The sequence below is a fragment of the Crotalus tigris genome, unplaced genomic scaffold, assembly GCF_016545835.1.
Source record: "Crotalus tigris isolate CLP2741 ecotype Arizona unplaced genomic scaffold, ASM1654583v1 scf7180000020804.159936, whole genome shotgun sequence".
In the NCBI taxonomy this organism is placed as follows: domain Eukaryota; kingdom Metazoa; phylum Chordata; class Lepidosauria; order Squamata; family Viperidae; genus Crotalus; species Crotalus tigris.
The window spans coordinates 24,619-48,696 of NW_024098191.1; the positions used below are offsets into that span (position 1 = coordinate 24,619).

Genomic DNA, 24,078 nt, shown 5'->3' on the forward strand with positions numbered 1-24,078 from the left:
AATGTTGATAGTCAGGATTTTTTGAGATTTTATTATTTGTGTTTATCTAAATAGATGAATTTATTTGTTTATTAATTGTTAGTAATATGGCTATAGCTAAGCTTATTTTAAAAATGATTAAGTATGATATTTACTCATTATTATGATCTGGACAGTAGCTTGTTTGTTAAAATATGTGATTGTACCTATCCTTATTTTACCCCAAATCCCCTATTCCCTCCCCCCCATCCCCTTCCCTTACCATACCCGTATTGTTCCGATTTTTTCTTTACGTATATAAACTCAATAAAATATTGTTAAAAAGAAGAAGAAAGAGACTGAGTTTAAGGACCCATGTCAACCCACATCTTAAGAAAGCAGAACTCTTGGAAACAATTTCTTCCAACAGGAACTTTTATTAAGAGTAGTTGATAGCAGGCATAATAGACAGGATCTGAGGGATTCCTTTACAGATGGATATTTTAAAGTGTCCCTAAGCAAACCCCATCCCACAGTTCATCTGGGCAGTTCAGATCTCCAGGTGTTAAATCTATCGATGGGAAAGGAAAGATAACATCAGTCTGGCTCCATTTGTACATGATCATTCCACAGCTCTTCACACCTTATTTTGATGATGGAGAAATAAACCAGATCCCGGAGGTTTGTATCTCTCCCCCCCCTTTTTTTTTTCCCTAGCTGCCACGTAGGGAGAGAAGTTCAGAGGGGTGCATAAGATAGGAGGCAATTTGTTACACTGTAAAGGTTAGCAGACATGAAGGCAAATAAACAAAAGGTTACTTTGTAGTGAATAGAGGAAGTGAAAATAATAAACCCGCATGCATATCCCCCCTCCCCTTGGGAGTATGGCAGAATCCAGGGAAGGGTGAGAATTGGTTTTAGATCAGAGGAGATAGATAGAAAGGAAATATAACTGGATTCTGACACCGAGGGACTAATTCTGGTTGCACAAGACCAAGCCTTAAGGACGAATGCATATAAAGTCAAAATTGAGAAGACAGCAACAGACAGTAAGTGCCACCTATGCAAAGAAGCTGAACAAATAGTGGACTACCTGTTAAGCTGCTGCAAGAAGATCATACAGACTGACTACAAGCAACGGCATAACAAAGTAGCAACAATGGTGCATTGGAAGATATGCAAGAAATATCATTCGCCTGTAAGCAAGAACTGGTGGGATCATAAAATAGAGAAAGTCATACAAAATGATAAAATTAAACTGCTCTGGGACTTCAGAATTCAAACAGACAAGCACCTGCAACATAACACACCACACTTAACAATTGTCGATAAGAAAGACAAAAAAGTCTGGATAGTGGATGTGGCAGTGCCTGGAGACAGCAGAATAGACAAGAAAGAACTGGAGAAGATAACAAAATACAAAGACCTACATAGAAATAGAAAGACTGTGGCAAAAGCAAGCAAGGGTAGTACCAATGGTAACAGGCACCTTCGATGCAATCCCAAAACAACTGTAGCATCACTTGAACACCATTGGCATTGACAAATTCACCATTATTCAATTGCAAAAGGCGGCTTTACTAGGAACTGCTTCCATCCTGCGATGATATCTGTAATACCACCAAACAGCCACATCTGACTATCCCAGGTTCTTGGTAAGGACTCGATAGATAAGACAAAAATGCCAAATCCAGTCTGAACATCAATAGTAGTAGTAGTAGTAGTAGTAGTAGTAGTAGTAGTAAGTTGGAAGGGACCTTGGAGGTCATCTAATCAAACCCTCTGCTCAGGCAAGAAATCCTATACCATTTCAGACAAATGGCTATCCAGTCTCTTCTTAAAAACCTCCGGTGTTGGAGCATTCATCACTTCTGGAGGCAGGTTGTTCCACTGGTTAATTGTTCTAACTGTCAGGAAGCTTCTCCTTAGTTCTAGGTTGCTTCTCTCCTTGATTAATTTCCATCCGTTGCTTCTTGTCCTGCCTTCAGGTGCTTCTTTGTGGCAGCCCCTGAGATATTGGAATACTGCTATCATGTCCCCCCTCGTCCTTCTCTTCATTAAACTAGACATACCCAATTCCAGTAACCGTTCCTTATATGTTTTAGCCTCCAGTCCCTTAATCATCTTGGTTGCTCTTCTCTGTACTCTTTCTAGAGTCTCAACATCTTTTTTACATCGTGGTGACCAAAATTGGATGAAGTATTCCTAGTGTGGCCTTACCAAGGCATTGTAAAGTGGCATTAATACTTCACGTGATCTTGATTCTATCCCTCTGTTAATGCAGCCTAGCACTGTGTTGGCTTTTTTGGCAGCTGCAGCACACTGCTGGCTCATATTTAAATGATTGTCCACTCCGAGATCCCTCTCACAGTTACTACTATTGAGCAAGGTACCCCCTATACTATATCTGTATATTTGGTTTTTCTTGCCTAAATGTAGAACCTTACTTTTTTCACCATTGAATTTCATTTTTTTAGATAGCACCCAGTGTTCAAGTCTGTCCAGATTCTCCTGTATCTTAAGCTTGTCTTCTGGAGTGTTGGCTATTCCTGCCAGCTTGGTATCGTCTGCAAATTTGATGAGTTCCCCATCTATCCCTCATCCAAATCGTTGATGAAGATGTTGAAGAGCACTAGGCCCAGAACAGAGCCCTGGGGCACCCCACTACACACTTCCCTCCATGTAAATGTGGTTCCATTGAGAACCACATGCTGAGTACAGCCGGTCAGCCAGCTACGAATCCATCTGGTGGTGATGCTGTCTAACCCACATATTTTTATCTTATCAAGTAGTAGGTTGTGATCTACTTTATCAAATGCCTTACTGTGTGATCTAATATAGTAAGAGGTGATAAAATAGGAGGGCTCCTCCTAAAATCCACTCTCATCTCTATAGTTTTAAGCATATTCAGCTCCATATTGTTTTGGCTCCATCACAAGGCCAGTTGTTCAACTTCCTGTCTATATGCAGACTGTATACTGCAAAGGTCAGAAAGAAGGCTGAGAAAATATCTACAGACCCCTCACATCCTGGACATAAACTGTTTCAACTCCTCCCCTCAGGACATTAGGACATTGCATGCCAAAACAACTAGACACAAAGATAGTTTTTTCTCTCATGCCATTAGTTTGTTGAACACCTAATTCCCACAGCAGTCTTATGTCTAAGGATATTTATCCATGTAGTACAGTTGTATTACTATTATCCTCATCTTTTGTACTATCTTCTCTTATTGATACCTTATGATTATATTACCTTGTTGTTTGTATATACACTGAAAGCTTAGATACCAGAGACAAATTCCTTGTGTCCAATCACATTTAGCCAATAAAATATTCTCTATTAAATGAAATACTAGTGATTTGCCAAAAATCAACTCTGAAAAATGTTACTATGCTGATGATATGGCAATAATTATCCAAAACAAGGATTTTGAGGAAGCAGGAATACATTTTTACTAAGGATCTGAGGTCACTAAGCCAATATTATGAGAAGTGGAGGCTACACCCTAACCCAAATAAAACAGAAGTATGCTGCTTCCATCTAAGCAATCAGACAGCAAAGAGTTAAATGTAGCTTTTTGTGGAGAGAGGATAAAACACAACTACCACCCAAAATATCTTGAAATAACCCTTGACCGATCCATTACATTTGGAAAAAAAAATTGAAGTAATCAGTCAAAAATTGAAAACCAGAAATAACAACTCTTGAAATTTAACTCATGTGCCACCCATTTCTCTTGATTGTTGCTGATATGTTTCTACATCTTGATTGGAGTCAACCTGTGGTAAATTAAATTGATTGGACATGATTTGAAAAGGTAAACACCTCTCGATAGAAGGCTTCACAGATGACAAGGCACACTATAGCAGAGCAAAAGCCATGAGGTCAAAGGCACTGTCTGCAGAGCTCAGAGATAAGATTATTACAAGGCACAGATCTGTGGAAGACTACAATAAAATTTCTGCTGCACTGAAGGTTCCTAAGAGCACAGTGGCCTCCATAATTCTCAAATGGAAGAAGTTTGGCACAACTAGGACTCTTCCAAGAGCTGGTTGCCCAGTCAAACTAAGCAATCGGGGGACAAGAGCCTTAGTAAGAGAAGTGATGAAAAACCCAATGGTCTTTCTGACTGAGCTCCCATCTCTATGGGGATGAGAGAGAGTTCCAAAAGGACAACCATCACTTGCAGCTCAATCTGGGCATTACGGCAGAGTGGCTAAACAGAAGCCTCTTCTCTTGCAAAACACATGAAAACCTGTTTGGAGTTTGCAAAAAAGCACCCGAAGGTCTCTCAGATTGTGAGGAGCAAGATTCTCTGGTCTGATGAAACCAAGATTGAACTGTTTGGCCACAATTCTAAACATTATATCTGGAGGAAACCAGGCACCAGTCATCACCTGCCCCAAATCATCCCAACAGTGAAGCATGATGTTGGCAGCATCATGTTGTGGGGCTGTTTTTCAGCAGCAGGGACTGGGAGACTGGTCAGGGTTGAGGAAAAGCTGAATGGAGTAAAATACAGGGATATCCTCAATTAAAACCTGTTCCACAGCACTCAGGACCTCAGATTGGGCCGAAGGTTCACTTTCCAACATGACAACAATCGTAAACACACAGCAGGGAGCTTCCGGTGGTCAGCGACAATGATGGCGGCTACTTTGTAGCCGTCCTCCTGGGACGGCATTAGATCTGCGGAGCACAGCGTGCATCAGCTGGCCCGCAGCTCGAAATCCCCTTCCCGGGCGAAGGGAAGGGGTAGAGACCACACGAATAGAGGTAGAACCTCTTAACCCCCCCTGGATCTCTTTTTTGGGGGGGTAGAAAGAGTGTTCCCTCGGAGTTCGTGCTTTCTCCGCCTCTCAGCTGTCTTTGTTTCTTTGGAAACAAAGTGAAACGCCGCTACCATCTCCGCGCTTAAAGTTTCCTGGTGAGTGATTTTTAAAGCGGACAGACCTGTTTAAAGGATTTTACTTAGAGTTAGAGTTTTATTTCTTTTTATTTCTCTTTTAGCTTATGCTGATTCTTTTTTCTTTTGTTTTTTTCTGTGGTGGAGAGTGAGAGTGAAAGTAAGATGGCGTTTTGAAAGTGCTTTTTTTTTTCCTTTCCGGAAAGAAAGAACGGATTTAAATGAAACGTATGGATAGCACAGTTCTTTTTTCTTTTAAGTTTTTTTTCTCTTTTAAAGTGTTTTGGAGGTTTTGAAGTTTTTTTTTGCACTCTCCCTGGTTTTTTTTTTAATTTTAAGGATTTTAGTATTTTTCTTTTTTTTTTAAGAAGAAAGAAAGAGAGAATAAGATTTTTAAAAAAATGGCTTCAAAGAGACAACCAGCTTCTATAGTTTCTAAGGTGGTTTCCTCTCCTGCAATTGCAACTGTACAACAACAACTTAAAGTTATACCACCAGTGCTGCAACCTAAGGTTACACCTCCATCTTCTCCTCCCTTGCCAGGCTTGTCTGCACAAGACATTAAAGATATAATGGGAAATGCTGTATCTCAAATCAGGGAGGAAATGAAGCAACTTCTTGAACAGAGCAAGTCTGAAAGTAAAGAGGAAATGAAGGACCTTTTTAAACAGAATAAAAATCTTCTTGAACAGAACAAATCTGAAACTAAAGAGGAAATGAAGGAGCTTTTAGTGGAGAATAATATTATTTTGAGGCAAGATATAGTTACAGCTTTATCAGGATTGGCTTCTGTGGTTGTGAAGTTGGATTCCAGACTGGAAGAATTTGCAGAGAAAGTAGACCTTCTTGAGGACAAATTCCAAGATATAGAAAAAAAGATGGAAACTTCATAAGAGGATATTCTTATGTCTCAGTATAGGCAAATGGAATATGCTTTGAGAATTAGGGGTCTCAAAGAAGACATGAATCAAGACCTGATGGAGATGGTGATTAATGATCTAGCTGTTGTTCTGAATAGGGATAAAGATGGATTACGTAGAGAAGTGGAAAAAATCTACAGAGTTAACTCTTGGATTGCGAAACAAAAGAATTTGCCAAGAGATGTGGTGATTTACTTCGCAAAGAGATCTCTGCGTAATGAGATCATACAAGCTTTTTACAATAAGAGGTTCCAGATTGCTGCCCAAGATGTCATCATTTTAAAGGAAATTCCATCTAAAATTTTAAGAAATAGAAAAGACTTTGCTTTTTTAGCTAATGAACTTAAAACAAGATTGATGTCATTCAGATGGGAGATTCCGACGGGCATTGTTTTGAGCCATGCGGGGACACGTTACAGACTTAATACGTTGTCAAAGCCAAAGAGTTTTATAACACGGTCCTGGGAGCAGGCTCATCTCCATCTATGATTCAGAAAGCTCTGGGCGGCAAAGAGGCGGAACAGCAGTCTGAAGGATTAGGTTTGATGGCTGTTGGGAAATCACAGGTGGAATGGCTGCGCCAAACAGAGGTTAAAGAGCAGAGAATGACTCGTGCAGCACATAGATGTAAGGAAAAGGAACAACAGAAGAAAGAAGTTAAAGAATCTTCTCATGAAAGTGTTTCAATGCCGGTGGGAGGAGCAAGACCCAAGAGTTCTGCAACACATTCCTCAGTGGCAGATCTTCAGGCAATTTTCTCCAGGCTCCTGGTCAAGGGAGATGGCAAAGTTCCTGACCTGGAATGTTAACGGCCTTAATTCCCCGCAGAAAAGAAAGAAAATTTTTTATTATCTAAAGCATCATAATAATGATATTATTTGCTTGCAGGAAACTCATATCTTACTTAAAGATCAAAAATATTTAGCTAATGCTCACTTGGGATCTCATTTTGTATCTCCTGCCCCTGGGAAAAAAGGGGGTGTGGTTATTTATGTTAAGCAAAGTTTACCAGCTTGTCTGGTAGAATCAGATCCTCAAGGAAGATATGTTATGATTGAACTTGGTCTATATGGTAAGAAAATACTTATAGTGGGATTGTACGCACCAAACCAGCAACAGGAACAATTTTATAGATTGTTACATCAGAAAATAACTTCGCTGGACTATAGGTCTGTGATATTAATGGGAGATTGGAATGGTGTTTTAGATACACAAAAGGACAAAAAAGGTTCTTCTATTTTCTTCAAACAGGCTAAATTACCTAAAGCCTTTTTTGATCTGAAAGAGGACTGGGAGCTGAGGGATTATTGGCGTGAACGTAATCAAGAGGAGAGAGATTTTACCTTCTTCTCAGATAGACATCAATCTTTCTCAAGAATTGACTTTTTCCTGATCACAACTGACTTATATAATAGGGTAAAGAATGTAAAAAATTTTCCTAGGTCACTGACGGATCATAGTCCAGTTTGGATGGAATTGGCTGTTGAAAAAGAGGAGAGGAGATCCTGGAGAGTGAATGAGAACTTATTTAAACAAGAAAAGATTGTTCAAAAATTAAAGGAGTGCTTAAAGGATTATTTTGCCTTAAATATGTATAAGGGAACATCAATATCAATGGTATGGGATGCAGGTAAAGCCTTCATGCGTGGGATTTTGATAAAAATGAATAATGTTCATAGACAAAAGCAGATTCAGAAACGTAAGGAATTGGAAGATGAGATTAAACTAAAAGAGAAGTCTTTGATTTTAAATCCTTCAGATGAAAAGGTTAAAGAAGCTATAAAGTTGTTAAAAACACAATTTAATATGTTGATGGCTGATCAAGCCGCAACTAATTTAATGTTTATGAAACAAAATACATTTTGTAATGCTAACAAACCAGGGAGATGGTTGGCTTATCAATTAAGAAAGAAACAGAGACAGAGAATTATAGATAAAATAAATTATAATGGTAAATTAGTGTACCAGAAGGAGCTGATCAAGAAATCTTTTCTAGATTATTACCAGAAATTATATAAGAGTACTAATGTACAAACTTTAGATATAAATAATTATTTAAGTGAGGCTAACTTTCCTAAACTAACAGAAGATCAGAAACAAGAAATTAATGGTTTAATTACCAATGAGGAAATTGTGACAGCTATTAAGCAATTAAAATTAGGTAAAGCGCCGGGTACGGATGGTCTGACATCTATTTATTATAAAACCTTAGTAGAAGAGATGACTCAACCTTTATGTGAGCTTTTTAATAATATATTACAGGGTTTAGAGATTCCTCCGTCATGGCGCAGTGCTTTTATATCCTTGATTCCAAAAGAGGACCAAGATCTTACCTTACCAAAGAATTATAGGCCTATATCTCTCTTAAATGTAGATTACAAGATTTTTGTAAAAATTTTAGCTAATAGGTTTATGAGGGTTTTGCATCAGCTTATACATAAGGATCAATCGGGTTTTATAACCGGAAGGTATATGAAAAATAATGCTAGACAAATTATTAACTCATTAGAATATTTAGATAAGAATAACCAAATTTCTGCAGGGCTGATATTTTTAGATGCTGAAAAAGCTTTTGACCAATTGAATTGGCAGTTTATGTTAAGATTAATTGAGGAGTTCCGGTGGATCTGCGTTGGGCGATGGCGGCTACTTTCTAGCCGTCCTCCTGGGTAAGTGTAATGAACCGCTATGAACAGCAGACATCAGCTGTTCAGCGGTTCAAAATCCCCCTCCCGGGCAAAGGGGGGGGCAGAGGGTAGTCTGAATAGTGGTAGAGCCTCTTATGTACCCCCAATTTTCCTTTTTTGGGGGTGATAGAGTGCTCCCACGGAGTTCAGACTGTCTCCGCTTCCCAGCTGCTTTTGTCCTTGGGACAAAACAAGCCCTCGCAGCCACCTCCGCGTTTAAAATGATCTAGTGAGTTTTTTTTAAGAAGCGGACAGAGTTGTTTAGAGGATTTATTTTTTTGCTTTCCTTGACTTTATAGGTATTTTAAATTTAAAGGTTTATTCTTTTGTTATAGTCTTTCTTTTTATTTTTTGCTTTTTGCTGAAAGGGAAAGTAAAATGGCGATCGGCAGACTTTCTAGCGTTTTTTTTTTCGGAAAGTTAGAATGGCGATCGGCTTTTTTACCTTCTCTCTTTTTTCTTTCTTCTTTTTAAGGAATTTTTGTTGTTTAATTTTCTAAACATTATTGTTCTGGTCTGATTTTTTGTTTTTGCTTTTTGTATTTTTAAAAGGCAGGCATTTTGGTTCCCCCCCCCTTCTTTTTTTCACTTTAACGATTGGAGTGTATATTCTAATTTCTTTTATTGATTTATTTTTCGCCTTCTTTGATTTTATTTTAAATCCAAAGGTTTATTGTTTTGTTTATAGTCCTTTTTTTCTACTATTTGCTTCTCTGTTGAAAGAGAAAGCAAATGGCGATCGGGAGATCTTCTAGCGTTTTTTTGGGAAGCTAGAGTGGCGATCGGCTTTTTTTTTACTTTCTCCTTTTTTTTTTTTTAATGATGGATTTTAGAAGTATTATTATTGTTTTGGTTTGATTTGTTGCTTTGTCTTTTGTATTTTTTGTTTTGCTTTTTGTAAAGGGCAGGCATTATTTTTAAAAGGCAGGCATTTTGGTTTCCCCCCCCCTTTTTTTTCCTACTTTAATGATTGGAGTGTATACTTTAACTTTTTGTTTTGGTTTGATTTGTGGTTTTGTCTCTTGTATTTTTAAAGGGCAGGCATTCTGGTTTTTTCCTTCCCCTTTTTCTTTTTTTTTTTTTCATTTTGTATATCTTAATTTTTTTTTATTTTTTTTTCTTCTTTTCTAACTCCCTTTTTTTTTATTCTTTTATTTTTCTTATTATTTTAAAGATTTTTCTTTGAGGGAGTTATGATTTTCTTTTGAAGGAATTTTTGTAATTTTTAAGAAGGAGTAAAGTTTTTTTTTAAGATGGCTCCAAAGCGTCCAGTGAATTTCACAGTTCCTAAATCTTCTGTGGCTCAGCCAACAACTGTGAAGGATATGCAACAAATGATGGAAAATTTTACAATTCAAATTAGGGCAGAAATGAAAAAGATTTTGGAAGAAAATAATAAGATTTTGAGGCAAGACATAGTTTTGGCTCTAAAAGGAGTTGCTTCTGTTCTTGAAAAGTTGAATTCCCATGTGGAAGAAGTAGCTGAAAAAGTGGAATTAATGGAGGGGAAAATTGAAAGTATGGAAAAAGAAATGGAAAATGAGATTCTTATGCTTCAATATGGTCAAATGGAATACGCCTTAAGAATTAGGGGCTTGGAAGAGTCCTTGCAAGAAGATCTGAAAGAGATGGTTGCAAAGGACTTTGCTGTAATTTTGAATAAAGAAAAAGAAGGAATACTTAGTGAAATTGAAAAACTATTTAGAGTTAATTCTGCGGTGGCAGTACAAAAGAATTTGCCAAGAGATGTGGTAATTTACTTTGGGAAGAAATCTTTACGCAATGAAATTATACAAGCTTTTTATAAGAAGAGATTTCAAATTGCTTCACAAGATGTTATAATTTTAAAGGAGATCCCATCTAAAATTTTAAGAAGAAGAAAGGAGTTTGCCTTTTTAGCAAATGAACTTAAAATGAGACGAATTTCGTTTAGATGGGATGTTCCGATTGGAATGGTGGTGAATTACCTGGGAATATGTTATAGACTTAATACTGTTTCTCAAGCAAAAGATTTTTATACTTCAGTATTGGGGGTATGTTCATCTCCATCTATTAAGTTCAAGACTTTGGAAGAAATGGATGTAGAATTACAGTTTGAAGACTCTAAAATTGGGCAACCCCTGTTTAAGAGATCTCAACATGTTCAGATTGAGGAGCAGGAGATAACCTGTGTAGCACAAAACTGTAAAGAAAAGCAGCAACTGAAGAAGAGTAATGAAATCTCACACCTAGTGATTGCTGATTCTGTGGGAGAAGCAAGACCCATAAATCCTTTGGAGCAATCTTCAAGGATGGAAGGCTCACATGAGATGAAAAAGGGGAAATTTCAGCCTGAGGGGCGTCAACAAGTTGAGAAGAAGGGGCAGAGGAAAATCTGTGCAACATATAATTGTAAAGAAAAAGACCAACAGAATAAGGAGCTTAAGGAATCCCCACATGTACTGGCTTCTGAGTCATTGGGAGACTCAGAAAATTTGGAGCAGCTTTTGAGGACAGATCCTAAAGCATTTGTTTTAAGCTTTATAACGAAAATGGACAATCGAGGCTGACGATAATAATATCAGTATGATAATGAATGGAGAATGAAAATGGACAATTGAGATTGATAAGGACTGGGTTTTTTGTGGTTGCAACTTGTTATTGATGAAGATTTGAATATCTATTGTGTTTATGGTGGATGGAATTTGTTATAGTGTTTTTTGTGGGTGGAATTTGTTATAAACTGTCTACTTTGGATGGAATCTGATAAGATTTAAATGAGTATAAAGGTGTCTTGTTTCCTTTTTTCCTTCTTTAAGTTTTAAGTAATGTATAAATTTGTGTTTTGGGGGAGTTTATGAAAATGATAATAATATTTATGATATTAGAAGGATTGGAGTATATTACAATGTGTTTAGTGTTTGGGTGGGGTTTTTAATGTTTAAAGTTTTAAGTAATGTTCAGATTTGTGTTTTTGATTGATTATAATTTGTTTGTTCTAATGTTTCAAGTTCTGATTGTTTAAATTTGTGTTTTGGAGGGACTATAACTTGTTTAACTAAATGTATTTAGATTTGTTTATGATTTATGCTAGACTTTATATTGTAGTTATAGATGTTTAAAGAAAGTAGTGTTTAAAATTGGTCTTGGAAGAAATTTATGTAGAAGGATGGATAATATTATAAGTAAGATTAGAAGATTTTTAGAGTATATTATAATGTGTCTATTATTATTTTCTAGAAATAATTCATTTAATTTAAGGTATTTAGGATTGTTTAGGATTTATAGGTGTTTTAAGTTTTATATGTGTTTTAAGTTTTTTTTCTTTTTTTTCTTTTGAAATATTTTGGATAAGCCTGTAATCAACTCTGGGAGGTTCAGGGGAGGGTTAGGGAGGTTTGGGGCTGGGGGAGGGTATGGGTGGGTGGGCGGGTTTGGGGAGGGGATTTATTTTGTAAAATGTTAAAAATTTTCAATAATAAAAAAAAAAGATTAATTGAGGAGATGAATTTTGGAGAAAAAATATCACAAGCTCTAGGTGCTATATATCAAAAACAAACGGCACAACTTATTGTTAATGGGGGTTTGTCAGAGGTTTTTACAATAGAAAAAGGTACAAGACAGGGATGTCCATTGTCACCGTTACTGTTTGTTCTAACATTGGAAATTTTGTTGATTAAAATTCGAGAGTCGCAGGAAATAAAAGGAATAGAAGTTAACAAAAAAGAATATAAGTTAAGAGCTTTTGCAGATGATTTGGTGGTTACTCTGTCTCAACCTACCTATTCTGTAGTAAAGTTACTACAACTGATTCATCAATATGGACGTGTTTCGGGTTTTAAAATTAATAATAATAAGACTAAAATATTACCTAAAAACATGACTAATCGGGACAAGCAGATTTTGGTTAATCTAACTGATTTTGACGTTGTTGATAAGGTAAAATATTTGGGGGTTATTTTATCTGTTTCTAATGTAAAATTGTATAAGAATAATTATGAAAGGTTGTGGATCAGGGTACAGAAAGACCTGAAGAATTGGGATAAGTTACAGTTATCTCTTATGGGTAGAATTGCAGTGATTAAAATGAATGTCCTACCAAAATTTCTCTTTTTGTTTCAAATGCTACCTATTTTAAAGAATGAGGTTAATTTAAATGAATGGCAGAAAGGCATTAATAAATTTATTTGGGCAGGGAAAAAACCAAGGGTAAAGCTTAAAATCATGCAAGACTTCCGTGAGAGAGGTGGACTCAAGGTACCGAACTTGAAATTATATTATGATGCGTGGTCTTAACATTGATTAGTGATTGGGTAAATTTAACAAATGTAGAAATACTCCATTTGGAGGGTTGGGATTTACTTTTTGGATGGCATGCCTACTTAATTTTTAATAAAAAAGTGGATCGAGTTTTTAAGTCACATATTATAAGGATTTCTTTACTTCGGGTTTGGAGGAAATATTATAAGAGTGATTTTAAAATACCTTTATGGGCCATACCTTGGCGATAGAGGGGATAAGGAGAGGAGTTAAAATGGATAGGGTCTCTTATACACAACTACTTAGATGGGATGGTCAAAATTGGCAGTTAAAATCTTTGGAAGATTTAGCACATGAAAATATTACCTATTCATGGTTTCAATATAGACAAATAGTGGATAGATGGAAGATGGATTGTAATATGGGCTGGCTTAGAGAAGATGAAAATCTTTTTAAACAATTAAGGATCAAAGACAAACTCACATTAAGAGGGTTTACGGGGTTCTAGTGGAATTGGATTCAGAATCTGAATTAATCAAAGACTGTATGATTAAATGGGCACAAAATTTTGGTGAACCAATCCCACTGGATACCTGGGAAATTATCTGGGTGAGGAATGTTAAATTTACGCAAGCCCAGAACTTAAGGGAAAATTTTTATAAAATGTTTTATAGATGGCACCTTGATCCACAAAAAATGTCTGTTATGTACCCTGACTTACAGCCTAAATGTTGGAGATGTGGTTATTTGGACGCCACTTATTATCATATTTGGTGGTCGTGTAAAAACATAAAAGCTTTTTGGATTAAGATATGGTGGAATATTCAAAGAATTTTTAGAAAGAGGGTAAAATTTACTCCGCAATTATTTTTGTTAGGTATTGTTATTGATTGTGATGCTAAGGAGGTTATATTGATGTTAAATTTGATTACAGCCGCAAGGCTGCTAGTAGGGCAATATTGGAAGAAGGAATCTTTGCCTACCTTGCAAGAGTGGTTTTTTAAAGTTTCTTATCTGGTGGAAATGGCAAAGATTTCGGCTTTTTTAAAGGAGCAATCGCAAGAGAAATTTTTTGCCGTATGGGAAAAATGGATAAATTTTATACAACATAAATTGGATATAAAAAATATCATTTAGCTTTTTTATAACTTGTATATAATTTTTGATATTTTATAGATTGTACTTTTTCTCTTTTTTCCTTTTTTTCTTTTTTTCTATCTCTTTTTTTCTTTCTTTTTTTTCTTCTTTTTTCTTTTTAAGTATTTTTTTCTTTTTAATGCTTATGTCATATATATTTTATTATTAACTATTTTATAAGTTGTTAAAATCTGTTTAGGTTTTTTAAAATTTTAATTAAGCCTATATTCAGCTCTGGGAAGCTCGGGGGGGGGATGGAAGGGGTGGTTTGGGAGGGGTTGGGTGAGGGTTGTTTTGGTTTTTTTTGTTGTTGTTCTTTTTTTGTTATTTGTAAAAAATTTTAAAAATTTTCAATAAAAAAAAACAATCGTAAACACACAGCCAATACAACACAGGAGTGGCTTAAGGACAACTCTGTGACTATTCTAGAGTGGCCTAGCCAGAACCCTAACTTGAACCCTATTGAACATCTCTGAAGGGATCTGAAAATGGCTGTCCAATGGTGGTTGTCATCCAATCTTACTGAGCTTGAAAGGATTTGCAAGGAAGAACTGCAGAAAATCCCCCAATCCAAGTATGCAAACTTGTCGCATCATACCCCAAAAGGCTTGCGGCTGTAATTGCTGCCAAAGGTGCTTCAACAAAGGACTGAGTGAAGGGTCTGAATATTTATGCAAATACAATATTTCAGGTTTTTTAAAAAATAAATTTACAGATATTTCTAAACTTCTGTTTTCACTTTGTCATTATGGGGTACTGAGTGTAGATTAATGAGAAAAAAATAATTTCAACAACTGTAGAATCAGGCTGCAACATAGCAAAATTGACAAAAGAGAAGAGGGTCTGAATACTTTCTGAATTCACTGTATACTTTAGAACCTTGTTATAGTTTCTTATATTTTTATCACTGCATTTCAATTAGATGGACAAGTTGTAGTGAAGAGTAAGTTTACCATCCTGAAAGACTCGCTCCACATTCAGCCCATAGGTAGCACAAGTTTCATAGTAGACACATCTCTTCAAATCATTGGATAGTTTCCGTGCTCTACTATCATCAATGACACGAGGATTATTTGAATTTATAGCATCTGTAAAGAAAACAGAAGGCATTTTTGTTTCAGAACGTTCTTAAAGCATGTCTCTTATTTTGTGGAGCTATTTGGAATTCTGAAAATACCTCACAAAATGGCTGCCTTACAAATCTGGCCAATAATTAGTATCCATATACCAGAATGCAACTAAAATGCTTGTTGACACAGTCCAATTTTGAGGATATCTGATAGAATATCCAGGATGAGATCAATGTCATCTCAGGGGAGGTGTTCTACAGGGTTGGTGCTATGGCGAAAGAGGCTGGTCTTCTGGGTCCTGCCAGGTGTATCTATTTAGCGAACAGGAGCTGCAACATACCCAACCTGATGGGATGGGCAGATGTATCAAAAAGTGGTTCCTCAAATAATCCAGGTTACTACTATCATTACCATCACTAGGATGAGGATTTCTATAACCTAAAATATTAGAAATATGCAAGAATTTATGATCTTAAAATCATTTTAATATGACCAATTAAACAAAAAAATATAACTTTTAGAGAAAAAATATGACTTTACAATTTTTCTGAAAATAGCACCCAATTTTTAAAAATATAAAAATACTAAAATTCTCATGTAAGTTTGTAACTTTAATTAGGTGACATGGTACCTCATAGGGCAAAGTATCTAAAAGGGGCTAACTAACAAGAATGCATCCAAAATTTGGGACCCATGATTCCGATGGGATCAAATCAATGGGAAAGCCACAAAAAGTATAAACTTGGTTGTGATTTCCCTGACAACTTCTGACAAACAGTCTTTGCTTATGGGAAGATTTGCAAGGATGTCAGCAATGGGAAGCAAGCAAGGAACTGGCAAGGTACTCTGGTAAATCTCACAACTCACACAGTCTTGTCACCCCTTTTGCATTCATGCCATGCTGACTACTCATACCCCCTCATGCATCCCCAACCCATGCTACACCCTAGCACACCCTTCCGAACCTGTGCTGAATTCCCACATCCCTCCCTGACCCACTTGCCACAACTCCTGCAACCGAACACACTTCTGTGCCTTTTCCTTAACCCAAGTGGACCCACCCCACTTTGCATCTTAAGAAGACAGAACTCTTGGAATATTTCTTCCAACAGGCATCTTTATTAAGAGAAGATGGTTGCAGGCATTCTAGACAGAACCTGAGGACCACCCCTACCATTCAAGGTTTTAAGTGTTCCCAAGCAGCCCCCCCACCCCACCGCCCTTCCAGCACCAATCCCAGGTATTACATTTCCACCCCCTTTTTCCTCACGGCCGGCGGAAGGGAGACTTCAGAGAGGAATAGATGAAAGCTGATGGTCAGTCCTTTTGGTGATATCCACATTCAGTCCCCTTGAAGTTGTAACGAAGGAAATCAGAACCATAAAACCCCTTTGTTTAACCCCCTTCCCCTTCGTAGTATGACAGAATCCAGAGAGGGCAGAAGTGGGGTTTTCCATAGTCGATAACTAGAGATGAAATATAATTGGATTCTGACATCCTGCGCCCCCCTTAAAAATAAGACAGATCCACCTGTAAAGAAAACAAAACAGGTATAAAAGTTAGTCTGGCTTGTTAGGATACTCTGTATGAAACTTCTTTAATAGCTTCGGGGCTCTGACATGACGGTCATGACTCACTCATTTTGTAAGGCAGGGAGGTGTTTCCATGCTACTAGGTATTGAAATGCTCCATGATATCTCCTAGAATCTAGGATTTCCTTTATCTCAAAGTGTTGTTCGCCCTCCACCATGATTGGAGGTGATGGTGGGGGGAATTTTGGCCGTAACGATGACTGATGCTCTCTTTTCAGCAAGCTGCAATGAAAAATTGGGTGTATTTGCCTGAGATTTTTGGGTAATTCTAATTCTACTGTTACTGGGTTTATGATTCTTTTAATTGGAAAAGACCCTACATATTTTGGCCCAAGTTTTTTACAGGGTTGTAGGGACTTTAGGTATTTTGTAGATAAGTACACCATATCTCCTATAATGAATGGTGTAGGTTCAACCCTTTTTTATCGGCTTGTGCTTTGTATGCCTGCCTAGCTTCATCTAGGGCTTGTCTAACTATTGGCCAGGTGTTTTGTAATTGTTCCATCCATTCTTTCAGTGATGGGATCGCCAGTTCGTTTGGGGTTAGTTCTGGCATGGGGTTGAAACTTTGACTGGTAACTATTTGAAAAGGAGTGTAACCTCTGCTGGAGTGGACTGCATTATTGTAGGAAACTTCTGCGAAAGGGAGTAAGTCCGTCCAATCCGATTGCTGGAAACTAAGAAAGCATCTTAAATATTGCTCAAGTAGTGAGTTCAATTTTTCCGATTGATCATTCGACTGAGGCTGATGGCTAGATGTCAGTCCCTGAGTGGTCCCTAAGAGGGATAAAAATTCCTTCCACAATGCAGACGTAAATTGCACTCCCCTATCAGAGATGATGCGTTGGGGTGCCCCATGCAATCTGTAAATATGCTGGATGAAAAGTTTCGCTAAGGTTTTTGCGGTGGGAATCTTTTGGCAAGGGATAAAGTGCACCTGTCTGGAAAACAAGTCTGTGACCATCCAGACAACAGTATTCCCATTGCTTTCTGGTAATTCCAGTATAAAATTCATGGCTATTTCCCTCCAGGGGGCTGAGGGATTTGCCACTGTTTGTAACAGTCCAGGTGATTTCCCTTGCAACCTCTTTGCAGTTGCACACTTTGGGCAGCTGGCCACATAACTTCCTATGTCCTTTTTTATGGATGGCCACCAAAATTGCCGTTTAATTAAGTGTAATGTTTTTACAAATCCAAAATGCCCTGCTGATTTTGTGTCGTGGCAAAGCTGCATGAATGTGACTCTTTGGGTTGTTGGCATATATAACTTTTCCCCCACCCAAGGTAGCCCGTCCTTCATTGTGCACACGTTTAATTTTCTGGAACCATTCTGCTGTTTCCAAGTTTTTCCGGAATTCAATTCCGGTTTGGCTGCCCACCTATGGTTTTAATTTAGCTTGGGCTCTGGTGGTTAATGGCATTGCCAGTTGTGATTCTACCATCATCGGTTTAGAGTCAGTGGCTCGCGTGTTGTTATATTGGGGCATGTGAGACAGTGCATCTGCCAGGAAGTTCTTTCCCCCTGGCAAATGCTTGAGCGTAAATTGGAACTGGTGAAAATGCTGGGACCAGCGGGCTTGCTTGGGGTTGAGCTTCCTGGGTGTTTTCAGGGCTTCCAAATTTTTGTGGTCTGTGCACATCTGGAAAGGGATTTTGTTGCCTTCAAGGAACTGGCGCCATGTGAGTAATGACCAACGTATCCCGTATGCCTCTTTCTCCGACATGGGCCAATGTTGTTCCGTTTCCGTGAGTTTCTTGGATGTATACGAACAGGGTATACATTGTTTTAATTCATTGTTTTCTTGTAATAGTACAGCCCCCACTGCCACATCACTTGCATCCACCTGTATTACGAAGGGCTTATCCATGTCTGGGTGCCTCAGTACTGGTTCGGCAGAAAAAAATCTCTTTAATCGCTCAAACGCTGCTTGGCACTCCATTGTCCATTTTAATGGCTGGCTAGGTTTTACTGAGGATGCTCCCTTCGTTTTTAGTAAGTTCGTGAGGGGCAGGGCTATCTGGGCAAACAAGGGGATGAATTGGCGGTAAAAGTTTGTGAAGCCCAGGAAACTTTGTAGTTGCTTTCTTGTGCGGGGCGGTGCCCATTCTAATACTGCTCTGACCTTCTCTGGGTCCATTTCAATGCCCTGGAGGGATATGCAATAACCTAGGTAGTCTATCCTTTCCTGGTGGAATTCGCATTTCGAGAGTTTGGCATCTAGGTGGGCGGCTCGCAGTTTCTTTAAAACTGCTCTGACTAGGTTGACATGTTCCTCTTTTGATTTGGTGAAGATAAGAATGTCGTCTAAGTAAACCAGGATCCCCTTAAATAGATGCTCCCTTAGAACGTCATTGATTAATTGCATAAATACTGAGGGGCCCCCTTGTAATCCAAATGGCGAGACTTTGAATTGGTAGCAGCCAATTGGGCAGTTAAATGCGGTCTTCCATGCATCCCCTTCCTTAATTCTCATGCGATAGTAAGCTTCCCTTAGGTCTAGTTTAGAAAAAAAATCCCTTTCGAGAGGTGTGACATGTCCTTCAAGAGGGGCCTATAATCCACGCATAAGCGTAAGGAGCCGCCCTTCTTCACTTTAGGCTTGGCTGGCTCAATTAACCCCCTTTCTAGGTTTTTCTTTATGAATCTTTCCATTTCCTCCTTCTCCTTTGGGCTCATGGAGTATAATCTGGGCTTTGGGAGTTTTGCCCCAGGCTTGAATTCAATGGCAGTCTGTGGGTCGGTGGGGGGGGAGCTCATCTGCCCTCTCCTCACTGAAAGCTTCAGTAAGATCTCTGTATTCCTCTGGTATTTCTGGTAGTCCCTTTTCCCCTCCCATGGATGCTTTTTCCAGTTCTTAATTTTGGTAGCTCTCCTTGGGATTTTAAGTCCATAGGGTCCCCTTTTGGGAAATTGATTTCTGTCGTCCTCCAATTCACCCAGGGGTTCCATTTTTTTAATCATTCCATCCCTAGGATCATCAGGCATTTCCTGCCTGGTGTCGCTACAAACGTTATGTCTTCCTCATGTTTGCCCAGGGAGAGGGTTTTGGTAAAGTGGCTAGGGTAGCTGGCACCCCCCCTGCTATGGACCCATGTAACTGGCCAAATGAGATTGGTTGTTCCAGTCTCCTCAACGGAATGCGCAGATTCCCCACTAGCGTCGGGCTAATAAGGCAGCGGGTGCAGCCAGAGTCTATTACAGCTTTCACCTTCACGGCTTCGGGAATGGAGGGAATTAATATAGTCATTGCCTTGAGGAGGGGTGCGATGCGTCCACTTATCAGGGGTTCACCCTCTGAGCTGTCGTCTGAGGTGTCCACCGGCCCTGCAGTGTAGGCTGGAGTTCTTTCCCCCTGATGAGCAGAGATGGGGGATTTCACAGCCTCCATCATTCTCATGGCAGGTTCTTTTGGCTTGGCTGGAGACTTTCTGGATTTGCTGGCCGGTGATCTTTCTGGGTTGTGCTGGGGGGCTTTTGAGCGGCATTCTACAGCCCAATGCCCTTCTCTCCTGCACTTGAAACACCCCATTTGCTTCTTGGCCGTAGCTGATGGTTTCACTGGTTCACATGTCATCTCAGGCGGTGAGCGGCTCCATTGTTTTCCTCGGCAGTGCCTCTTCAGTATGTCGATTTCTGCTTCCTCTGCCAAGACGTGCCATTCATTAAGTTGGTGTGGGTCCCCTCGGGGCAGGCAAGCGTCATATAGGTCATAATTTAGTCCATCTTTGAAATGGCTAGGGAGGATGTCTTCTGGCCAGTTCAGTTTGCTGTCAATGGCCCGAAATTCTTGTGTATATTTGGCTACCAGGCATTTGCCTTGTCTCATTGTTTTGATCCTTTTGCTGGCTTTGCAATCAGCCAGGGGGTCCTCAAATCGCCTTCTCAGAGAGGACATGAAAAGGTTGAAATCATTGAGTTCTTGGGCATTGGAGTCATGCAAGTTCACCACCCAATCTGTGGATTAAACGATCCGGATACGGGCTTTGTCGCTGGGGATGTACCGCCTGTATTCCTCCATGTAGCTGAGGACTTGGGTTAGGAAAAACCCCAAGTGTGTCGGCTCCCCCTTGAATCTCACGTCCAGCGGCAGGAGTCTTTGAATGAACCGGTGCCTTTGTTGTCGGTGGTAGTGTCTTCCATCCAGATCACCATCTGCGGGTCGGCGGGGAGTGGGGACTACTGGATCAGCAGACATCCTCAGGGCTGCAGGTTCCACTCCCCCCTCGGTGTCTCTCCCTTTGTGCCTCCAGGAGCTGGGGAGGCCGTAGGACTCAGAATTCTCCTCTCCTAGGGAGCTGAGGGTTCTCTTCATCAGGTCAATAGTTTTCTCTAGGATCCAGCCCGAGTACGGTGCCCATCTCCCTTCCTCTTCACTTGCGTGCAGGGATTTCTCAATCTCCTGCTTCCATTCTGGTTGGTTGGCCCTCGTCTCAGGGTCACCTTTCTTGATTTCTTTTCCCACTCGCCTTTTTTTCCAACGCCCACTGACCACCAAGGTTTGTGGTCCCGTGTCTCCACCACCTCTTCTCCTGAGGAATCTGATCTTTCAGATCCCAACATCTGGCAGGGTTTCAGTCGGGGCAGCGGCTCCCTTTCTGGGGATTTTCTCCCTTCCCTGCTCCATCGTCTGACATGGTAATTTTTGCAAACTCCCCCGGCAAGGTTCTCCCTTTCAGGTGGACTAATTCTGCAGGTTCTGTCTAATGTAAGGACCCACCCCACTTTGCATCTTAAGAAGAGAGAACTCTTGGAATATTTCTTCCAACAGGCATCTTTATTAAGAGAAGATGGTTGCAGGCGTTCTAGACAGAACCTGAGGGCCACCTCTACCATTCAAGGTTTTAAGTGTTCCCAAGCAGCGCCCCCACCCCACCGTCCTTTCAGCGACAATCCCAGGTGTTACACTTCCACCCCCTTTTTCCTCATGGTTGGCGGAAGGGAGACTTCAGAGAGGAGTAGATGAAAGCTGATGGGCCCTATTGTTATGGTCAGTCCTTTTGGTGATATCCACATTCAATCCCTTTGAAGTTGTAATGAAGGAAGTGAGAGCCATAAAACCCCTTTGTTCATCCCCCTTCCCCTTTGTAGTATGACAGAATCCAAAGAGGGCAGAAATGGGGTTTTCCATAGTCGATAACTAGAGATGAAATATAATTGGATTCTGACAATGCACTGCCAAACACCCTTCTGGACCTGCGGCACACTCATGTGCACCCTCTCCCATGGCATCCCTTGCACATCCCCATGCACCCTTCCTGATTCACATGGCACCTTTACAGATCTGTCCTGACTCTTAGCCCCTACTGATCTGCACCACACCTCTCATGCACTCTCACCACCTACACTCACTACCTCCTTTCGCACCCTCCCAGACCCACGTGGCACCTATTTCTTTTTAATTATGTCAAGCTAACTTAAGCTGACAGGACATATAAACTCAAATGTGATAGTAAGGAAGAAGAGGAAGGAAAGTTTGTGTTCCCTGAAAGCTTCCCACAAGGAAATTCAATGGGGAAGCCAACAGAAAACTGGAGGTTTTCTCCTACTCTTATTACTTTTTGACTCATTGTGGTCATTCTGTTGTTCTGTTTAGATAAAGATATATCTCCGATACGATGATCCAATGGGTCATGGGTTGTATAGTTTGTGTTTGTGTGTGTGTATGCGCATACGTATGTAATATACGTGTAGTATATTATACAAATTGTCTGTTATTTCTATGAGGTCTCAGGTCATATAAGGTTAAGTTTCTTTAGTTTGTTCACTGACCAGCAAATGATATAATAATAATCTGTGGTGGATAAAATACAACTACCCCAAATGGTAAATCCACCGAACAGACATTTATCATTGAATGATTTCAGTTGCAAAATATTGACCAAAGGGAAATTCATGGATTTGCTAGAATTTGCTAGGCAAATTCATGATTTGCTAGGGATATGAAAAAGAAAATATATTGATATGTGAAAATTGCAAGGTAAAATAGTTATGCATACATATACATGGGAAGGTAGTCAGGAACTGCTTTCAAAAGAGCCATGCAAGTCTACAAAAAGACACCATTACTTCGCCTATCCAGAAGGAGGAGCTGTGTATGCATTTTCACATATTCTAAAACATTTCTTGGTTTCCAAAGCTTTATAAATACGTATCAATAGTAATAAGATGAATAAGATGAATAAGATGCTGTTCTTAAGATACAGCTTCATAAAGAAAAGAAGCAAGTCAATGTTTTCAATAAATAAATATGGTGTAAAAATTACTGCTTACCCTGAGTTCCTACTAGTAACATTGGGATTTCATTAGCATTACGACAGTTTGCCATACGGCTATAATAGTGGTACACTGTCTGGAAGCTAATTTCATCCTCAAGACTGAAGACAAAGATAACAGCATCAACCCACATGGCAAACTGTAGGGAAAAAAATTAAAAGAAACCTTTAAAATAGAGGAAATCTGATGTCAAAATCAAGCCACACACTTTAGGACACAGGTGTCAAACTCGCCACGTCATGTGACATGCCGCGACATATCACAACTTTTTTTTTGCATTGCCGGAGCTGGAGTGGGCGTGCTCTCTGTATGACGCAACCGGCCTGCAGGCCGGCAGTTTGACACTCCTGCTTTAAGATCTAAATGGGTATTAGGTTATCCAACAACAAATATTTTATTAGAAAATTACACTAGAGTAAGAATTTTATAAAATCAATTTTCTGAGTTGGCTACTTAAAACATGGGGTTGCTTTGACCATTAGAAGCTTTGCATGATAACTTTGAGGATCTTCTTACATGAATTGAACATTCATATGCAGGTACAGAAGGCACTTCTGGCAAATCCAAAGCTGCAGGAGCCCTTATTCCACCCCAGACAAATGGTTGTCCAATCTTTTCTTGCAAACCCTCCAGCAATTAAGCAACCTCTGGGAGGCGAGCTGTTCCAATGACTAACTGCTTTCATTGTCAGGAAAGTTCCAGGTTGGATCTCTCTCTGACAAACTTCTTCCCATTGCTTTTTGTCCTTGTCCAGGAGAATTGCTTGGAGAATAAATTGACTGTCTCTTCCCTGTAATAGCCGATCAAATTGGAAGACGGCTGACATGTCTAAAGCCTTTTCTTTATTAGGTTAAACGTAATTATTTTCCTTAGCAGGTCATACTTATTTAGCTTCCAGACCCATTATCATCTTTGTTGCTCTTCTCTGCACTCTTTCTAGGGCCTCAGTATTTTTTGTGTGTCATGTTAACCCGGACTGGATGCAGTATTCCAAGTGTAGCCTTACTACTGCTGTGCAGAGCAGTACTATCATCTCTTGTTGATGCACCCTAGGGCTGCACTGGCTTTTTTGGCAACTGCAACACATTGCCAGCTCATACATAAGCGGTGGTCCACCAGAATACCAAGATCCTTCTCACAGATACTACTGTTGAGCCAGGTACTATCTATTCTGTTCCTGTGCATTTGGTTTTTCTTGCCTAAGTGAAGCACCTTACTTTTCTCACCACTGAACTGCAATTTGTTGGGTAGGGCTAATGTTCATATCTGTAAAGATCCTTCTGAATCTTGAG

The 24,078-nt window shown here is 39.3% G+C and overlaps 1 protein-coding gene across 1 annotated transcript in view; it reads right to left on the reverse strand.

Moving 5' to 3' along the window:
• Positions 1–251: 251 nt before the first annotated feature.
• The window catches only part of LOC120319537 (arf-GAP with GTPase, ANK repeat and PH domain-containing protein 1-like), a gene marked incomplete at its 5' end in the record, with an annotated part of 104,290 nt that continues 80,463 nt past the window's right edge, over positions 252–24,078 (reverse strand). The window contains 3 exons of the mRNA XM_039368482.1: positions 252–529; positions 14,804–14,938; positions 22,784–22,925. Coding sequence (XP_039224416.1) covers positions 462–529; positions 14,804–14,938; positions 22,784–22,925 — 345 coding nt within the window. The remainder of the gene's footprint in view (positions 530–14,803; positions 14,939–22,783; positions 22,926–24,078) is intronic.